We start from the raw sequence: 8,282 nt of genomic DNA, 5'->3' as shown, positions 1-8,282 counted from the left end.
TTGTTTATAATTTTGGTTAGCGCCCTCAGCGCGCAAGGAAGAGAGCTTATATGGACAACGGCGTGCATCATGGCGCTTGTGGAAGAAGAACCCAAGTCATCCAAAAAACTGAAGTCAACGACTCACACTGGAATTCCAGAAGCAGTATTCCTGGTTTGTGACATTTTATTTATATGGTTTATTGAGTTATCGAGTTGGGAAGTTTTAGTTTCATATCTCGCTTTGTTCTAGGTGACTTTGGGCGGGTTTTTATCAAGGTTTTTCTTTTCAACAGTGACTAAAATAGGCGAGAATAGTCAGGTTACCTTTTATGGTAGCATGGTGATAATCGTTTGGAAAGACAAGGTGTCTTTCAAAGAATTTTCCATTGAATTTCTGAGAAAAATTCCAATCATCTCATGTTCATTCTGTGTAAAACAAAATGAAGTAAAAGTACTTTTTTTTTTGGGGGGGGGGTGGGGGATTAGATCAATTCTTATCAACAAAGGGTTCAATTAACAAATAATTTTTACCAGTTTGAATCTAGACTCTAGCTAGGAAAGTGTCATGTTTATTCAAATGAAAGAAAGTCAATGAAAAAAATGTTTGAATAATCATCATAAAACCAAAACTGAACTCAGATTTAATAAATAGTAAAAACTTTCCTAACTTTTTGTGAGCAGTTTAGTTTTTTTCAATCGAGTATATTTTTATCATTTATTACACTCTTCGTATTAAGTTATGTATATATCAATGCAAAGCTGAGGTGTTCCTCTTTAAAGCCATTGGACCCTTTCGGTAAACAGTATTGTCCAAGGCCCACACTTCTTGTACCACAACTTCTATATAAAATAACAAACCTGTGAAAATTTAGGCTCAATCGGTCATCAGAGTCGGGAGAAAATAACGGGAAAACCCACGATTGTTTCCGCGCGTTTCGCCGTGTCATGACATGTGTTTAAAATAAATCCGTAATTCTCGTTAACGAGAATTGATATTGTTTTGCTGTTTTCTCAAAAAGTAAAGCATTTCATGGAATAATATTTCAAGAGAAGTCTTTCACCACTATCTTCTGTAAACCCTGTAAGTTATTTGTAAATCTGTGAACTTTTTGGTTTTTTCCTGAACCGAAAGGGTCCAATGGCTTTAAAATGATACCACATTTTGCAATGGTGACATGTTGCTGAAAATGGCAACATAAATTACAATGAGGCAAAGTCACAAATCAAATGTGCCAAAATTACTGTTATCTGTACTAAACAGTCAATACAATAGGTAATGATCAATAATCAAACCGATCAGGCTTCAGAACCATGACACAATGATTTGCACCGGTGAGAACACCACACACAATTACCCCCATCTCTTGAAAAAAACACCTTGTTTGGGTATTTGCAAGACTCGTTACTGAACTTCTTGTCTCAATATAAAGTGGATTAAGATCAGTAAGTTGCCATGCTTGAATTACAGTGTCAATTGTTTGTTCATACAGCCACACAAAATTGCTAATGTCATCATTGCAAATGTGGTATAATTTTAAAGAGGAACACTTCAGCTTTGCATTAATGTATTACCTTATACAAAGAGAGTCATAAATAATAAAAATATACTTGATTGAAAAAAGTTTCCTAACTTCTTGTGAGCAGTTTTATATATAATCTTGAAATATTTATTTTTGTCTTTCTCAGGAGAATGTTGAAGCATTTATGCAGAAGGCTGAGAATGCCGACCCGACAGCCGTCGTTCAACGTCTAGATGAACAGCACAATAAGTATAAGTTCATGGAGCTTAATCTACTCCAGAAGAAAAAAAGGTGAGCAACATTAGAAGAAAGATTTTTTTTTGCAAATAGACTCTTCGGAATTGAGGCAAGATATTCTTCCCTACTTTCATGACTTTTGGTCTTTTTGGGGGTTGTTTCGGCCCTTGGAAATATACAGAAAGTCTATAAATTACAGCCTTCACAATAAAAACAAGTAGGTCAGCCTCTGTGTACTCGATAATGTGTTGCTTATGCCTGTAAGATGTTTAATATAATAATAATAATATCAAGGTCTTATATAGCGCACGTATCTACCAAACAAGGTACTCAAGGCGCTGAGTATATACAAACTTTCAGAAAGATAGGTAATTGCAGTGATGAATTTTGAGACCCAATTATTTAGCACCTTATAATGGTTTACAAGGTGCTACGGCGCATACAGCAGCCACAGCCAGGAACACCAGGGCGAACCCCTTCTCTTTTCGAAAAGTGCACTGGGTTCTTTAACATGCGTTACAAAACACATGGGACCAACGGCTTTACGTCCCATCCAAAGGACGAAGCAATGGTTAAGTGTCTTTGCTCAGGGACATAAGTGTCACGGTTGGGGATTCGAACCCACACTCTGCTGATCAGAAACACCAGAGTTTGAATTCGGTGCTCTTAACCGCTCGGCCACGACACTTCTTTAAGAAAAAGATGACGAAATAGTCATGGAAAATAGTAACAATTATAACAATATGGACTTATGATGCACAAATCTCTGGAAAACCGATCAAGGCGCACACATACAAACAACAAGAGTGACATAAAATGCATCAAGTAAAAAATCTTTTCAAAAATCGGATTCAGTTGCAAGAAAATAATGAAAGGCTTCAGGCCTGAAGTTTGTTTTATGTTTGAGCGAGAAATTACCTCTTTCTCAAAAACTATCTTACTTCAGAGGAAGCCGTTTCTCACAATGTTTTATACTACCCTTCATTGCTCGTTACCAAGTAATGCTAACACTTATTTAGAGTAATTACCAATCATGTCCAGCGCCTTCAAATAAATTGTTGGTCTTTTTTCTCTGTACAGGTTGAGATCCCAGATACCTGATATAAGAACAACCTTGGAGATAGTCCAACACATGCGGAGTAAACAGGTACTCAAATCAATTTAGTCCTGCATTTTCTACATATTGAAATTTAACTTAATGATTTGGGGTTGAACAAGAAAAATTTACAAGAGCGGATTTGAACCAATGATCCCTGGACAAACGTGTCAGCGCTCTACCAACTGAGCTACATCTAGCCCTATGTTGGTTGCTCCCTATTTGTCAATATCTTTGTTCAGGGGAGCCAGTAAGAAGCCAAGCAACCATTAACTGCCAGGTCACAAATTTTGAGATTCAGAATGCCAACAAACCAAAAAAAAGAAAAAAGAATAATAATAATAATAATAATAATAATAACAATAACTCTTATATAGCGCATTTCACAATAACCGTATCAATGCACTTTACATGAGTGCCCTGGTCATAGGGCCAATAACATCCCTATTAATGTTTCTCAGTATCGAACCTGGGCAACAGTTTATATTTTGCTCAGAAGGCTTTTTCATTCACAATATCAACCTCTACCCTGGCAGGTACCCATTTATACACCTGGGTGAAGAGAAGCAATTATAGTATAAGCATCTTGCTCAAGGGCACAAGTGTCACGACCGGGATTCGAACCCACACCCCGGTGACTTAGCACCAGAACTTGAATTTGATGCTTAGGAACATGGAAATTATATCCCACGGTGTATCCATTTTTTGAATGTGTAGTTTTTATTTCTGGTCATCTTGTCAGGGTTCCGGTGAGGATATGGCAACCCAATTCTTATTAGCCGACCAGGTGTACGCCAAGGCAACTATACCTCCCTCGGACAGAGTATGCTTATGGTTGGGGGTAAGTTAAGTAAAAGAGGAACACTCTTATAAATTTGTACAATTTACTTACCATCCAAAAGTTAGGGTATAGATTGGTCTTTATCAATAAGGATGCAATTAAAGATACATTCATAATTACCCCAGACAGTTTTGCTACTCCTATTTTGTGGATAGCGCATCACGTGGGGGTGTTAATAACCAGCTGGCTTCCGTGTGTTGGGTGCGCAAGCTAACGTACACCAGTATTATCATGCGGAACGCAATTCATTAGTAACAGCGCGTAATCTATTTCTAAGCGCGCGTGCGTACACACAACCCCTACACATCAAACAGATTATTTGCAAAGTGTTTTTTTTTTTCTATTTCAAACCTGCCACAGTGTTTGCACATAATGTGCTCGAATTTTATACTGGACCGCAGGCCCGAGGCCGGTGGTTTTAGCCTCTAGCCAGTAAACTCAAGACCTGACAAGACACTGAGTAATATTTCTAGGTTGGCAAAGGTCGTGGGCTCGAAACCAACCCAGTAAACTGCAAATCACAGAACTCTGGAAAGTACTGAATACACTTTTATTTTTACTCTTACCAACGTTATGCAAACCCTTTCATCCTAACTGTTAATGCCTTTCTCCTCAGGCTAACGTGATGTTAGAATATTCTGTGGAAGACGCAGAGTCCTTACTAACCAGCAACCTTACAGCAGCTAAGGAAAGTCTTCTTCAAGTCGATGAAGATCTGGACTTTCTTAGAGATCAGTACACTACCACCGAAGTCAGTATCCTTTTTCATCAAAATTTTGAGTTTGAGAAAGTGAGTTTTTGTTTTTCTGAATTAATAATGTTTTATTTTTATGAAAGGCAGCCTAACTTCCCAAGCCCGACGGCCACTTTAAAGGGTATATGGACTTTTTCCTAACAAAAAACACAGTGTCCACAGATTTACATTAAACTTACACAGTTTGAAGATTATGATAGTAGAAAGTATCCCTTGAAGTTTTACTTACTGAGGTGCTGTAGTTTTTGAGAAATGAGTAAAAGTAATAATTTTCGTCTCAGTTTTAGCATGTAAAATTGTATCAACCAGTTATGCTATGGTTTTGGTATAATATCATAACTGGTTAAGGGGATTTTACATACTAAAATAATTTTGGTCTCATGAGACCAAAATGATTTTGTGATTTGTTTTACTCATTACTCAAAAACTACACAACTTTAGTTAGTAATATTTGAAGGGAAGCTTTCCACTATCATTATCTCCAAACCCTGTAAGTTTAATGTAAATCTGTGGACATTTTGAAAAAGTACCCGAAAATCCTTTAAGTTGAGGGCTACAGTTAACTGAATTGGACTCAAATCGATTGGAATCAATTGGAATCGACCCAAACCATTTGCCACTAGAGGCATGTTGCCATCTCGTAGGGCTGAAACAGGTTTCAAGGATGTAGGCATGTGCGGTTGAGCAAAAAAAAATTGGCTATGGAGAGATTTGAACCAACATGGTCATAATGGGTTGATGTGATCCTTAACCGCCCGTACCCAAATCCTTTAAGTTGAGGGCTACAGTTAACTGAATTGGACTCAAATCGATTGGAATCAATTGTAATCGACCCAAACCATTTGCCACTAGAGGCATGTTGCCATCTCGTAGGGCTGAAACAGGTTTCAAGGATGTAGGCATGTGCGGTTGAGCAAAAAAAAATTGGCTATGGAGAGATTTGAACCAACATGGTCATAATGGGTTGATGTGATCCTTAACCGCCCGTAACAGACATGGCACGTGTGTACAACTACGGAGTGAAAAAAAGACAGAGTGTCCAGTCCTCAAGCTAGGTGTTAACCATTTTTATTAATAATCCTTATGCCGTGTTAAGCTGGAACCAGTGTGTACTGTGGAATGATCTTGCATTCATCAAGCAATGCTAACATTTGTTTCCCTGAATGGTTTTATTATTTTTTTGGGGGGGAGGGGGGGGGGAGAATTTGAGCTTAGACAACCTAGAGCAGATGACCTACATTTGAATCTTGGTAAAAATCCTGGAATGAACTGGAGTACAGTCGACTCATATAAGTTCACTGGGACTGGCGAAATGACCTCTTTATAAATAGGACCGTTGTTATAAGATGACGGCAAAACAAAGAAACAAAAAGCAGAAATGAATTTCAGGACTTCAAAATGTACTCTTTATAAGCATCACCTCTTCTTGATAGTTATCTTTATATCGAGAGCGGCCTGGTGAGACAATGGGCGATTCTGCTTTGTGCTTTTTTTTCTTTTGCGATGTCGCAGCCACAAGTTTTGGCAAAACTTTGTTAGCAAAAGTACGGAGGGGCTTCGCTGCAACTAGATATTTACAAAAATGGTTGGAGGGTTATGATAAGTTAAGAGGGGACAGCCCTCAATCTTTCACTTTTCTTTGTAAAGAAAAATGTTGCATAGCTTAAAATCGTGTTCTGATCGGAGAAAAACAGTCTTAGAGTTGATCGGATAAACAGTCTGAGAGAATTTAGTATAGATAATGTATCTGCAAACCTGTCCGAAGTGAATATAAAGAAATGTAGCAAAGGAACCCATGAATCAGCAGGTTTCAAGAAAGTCAGGTTTTGTTAAGAATCTTTAAGTTTTATACTTTTGTCACATCCTGTACAAAGAGAATATGAAGAAATGTAGCATAGTAAACGATAGATCAGCCGGTTTCAAGAAAGTCAGGTTTTCCTTTCTGTTTAAAGATTCTTCAAGTACAAGAATTAAAACACAAGGGAGACTGACTGCTGGGTAAATTTTTTTTTTAAAAATTGGGGGTTTAACAAATAAATGGTCACAAGACTTGGACCTGTGACCTGTGCCCTCCAGATTAGCATGCCAGCGCTCTACTTCCTGAGCTATCTAGCCCTATGTTGGCTGTTTACCTACTTTGCAAATATCTTTGTTTTGGAATACTATTCGGAATCCATGCAACTTGTAACTGCTGTATAGCCAGGAATCACACCCTAGGCTTATGATACAAACATGATGTTAGAAATAATTTGAACCAGTACAGGATAATTAAAAATAAAAAGGGGAAAGCTTTAATGTTGTATGTCATAAAAAAACATCTTGGGTCAAGAAATGAAACCTTTCTTTTAGGGTGAGACCCAGTTAAGATAATTTTTCGACATTGGTCACAAATGCAGTGTTAGCCTATAAATCGTAATTTTGAAAAAGATTTTTGTGTGACTTTTTTTATTTCTTACTACCTGTTTCTTCTTCACACTGGGTCCAATTTCATACAGCTGCTTAAAGACACTGGACACTAGTGGTAATTGTCAAAGACCAGTGTTCTCACTTGGTGTATCCCATCGTAAGCATAAAATAACAAGCCTGTGAAAATTTGGGCTCAATTGGTCATCAAAGTTGTGAGTAAGTTATGAAAGAAAAAACACCCTTGTTGGATGAATTTGTGTGCTTTCAGATAGGAATAAAAGACTTCTAGCTAGAAGTCTTCTAATATTGGAGTGAGAAATTACCTCTTTCTCAAAAACTGCGTTACTTCAGAGGGAGTCGTTTCCCACAATGTTTTATACTACCAACAGCTCTCCAATGCCCGTTAAAAGTCAGTTTTTAAGTTAATATTTGTTTTGAGTAGTTACCAAACGTGTATCTTCCCTTTAAGCAGAAAATAGTTCATATAAATTTATGGCCGGCAAAATGTTTCCCTATCTGAAAACCTTATTAGAAAAAAAAGTAACAGCTGATTTCAACCAAAATTAAGGACCATGTTTTTCCATGCATGGGTTTTCACAATTTTCTCCTGACTGGCACTGCAGATAATGCGTAATAATCACAGGTTTGTCGTTTCAGGTATGTGGTTGGTCACACAAAACATCAACACTGCAGCTATTTTGTAAGCTCTACCAATCCTGTATAATACCTTTAAAGGAACGTTGCAGAATTGGTAAGAAACAATAAGCGTGAATATCACAGATTTACATAAAACTTGCACGATCTAATGATGATGATAGTTGAAAACATCCCTTGAAATATTTCTGTCTGAAATGTCATATTTGATGAGAAATAAATAATCTAATTTCGCGTTGGAGTTTTTTGCTCAGTGAGCGCTTTATTAATTTTTGTTTTGTCATCGATGCAATGCAAAATTTGTAATCGGTTTTTCACTATTCTCTCATGACCCAGATGGCCGATCGATCTCAAACTTCGACAGGTTTGTCAGTTTACGTATGTGGTGGATTACATAAAGTGCTTACACTGCCAGCAACTTGCTTGCTAGCAAAACCAATTCTGTTATAAATGTTCCTTTAAAGTTCTCAAGAAGAACCTTTCATGTTTATAAGCTAGATATCAAATAACAAGGGAAACGGACTGAGTAAATTTAATTTTAAAGGATTTGGGGTTGAACAGAGAAAAATTGACTAGAGCGGGGTTTGAACCAACGAGTGCCGGCGCACTACCAACTGAGCTGTCTAGCCCTAGTGGTCTCCTTGAGGTGATCCCCTGACTGCCGTTTCCCAGGTTGTATCATCGTATACTTGGTGTGGTCCCTGACTTCACAACATTTAATGGTTGAATAGCTTCTAACTGGCACCCTCGAACAAAGATATAAACAACAAAGGGAGACTGCCAACACTTTGTC

The 8,282-nt window shown here is 37.6% G+C and overlaps 1 protein-coding gene across 1 annotated transcript; it reads left to right on the top strand.

Moving 5' to 3' along the window:
- The first annotated feature begins 55 nt into the window (after nt 1–55).
- Nucleotides 56–6,942, top strand: LOC117296955 (prefoldin subunit 3-like). Its single transcript, XM_033780060.1, has 6 exons — nt 56–153; nt 1,668–1,792; nt 2,819–2,885; nt 3,577–3,675; nt 4,292–4,430; nt 5,423–6,942. The coding sequence occupies exons 1-6, from the start codon at nt 70–72 to the stop codon at nt 5,482–5,484; spliced, it is 576 nt and encodes a 191-aa protein (XP_033635951.1). The 5' UTR covers nt 56–69; the 3' UTR covers nt 5,485–6,942.
- The last annotated feature ends 1,340 nt before the right edge of the window (nt 6,943–8,282 follow it).

The sequence above is a fragment of the Asterias rubens genome, chromosome 11, assembly GCF_902459465.1.
Source record: "Asterias rubens chromosome 11, eAstRub1.3, whole genome shotgun sequence".
Classification (NCBI taxonomy): domain Eukaryota; kingdom Metazoa; phylum Echinodermata; class Asteroidea; order Forcipulatida; family Asteriidae; genus Asterias; species Asterias rubens.
Note: the sequence above shows the minus strand (reverse complement) of the source record. Positions and strands in the feature narration are given on the sequence as shown.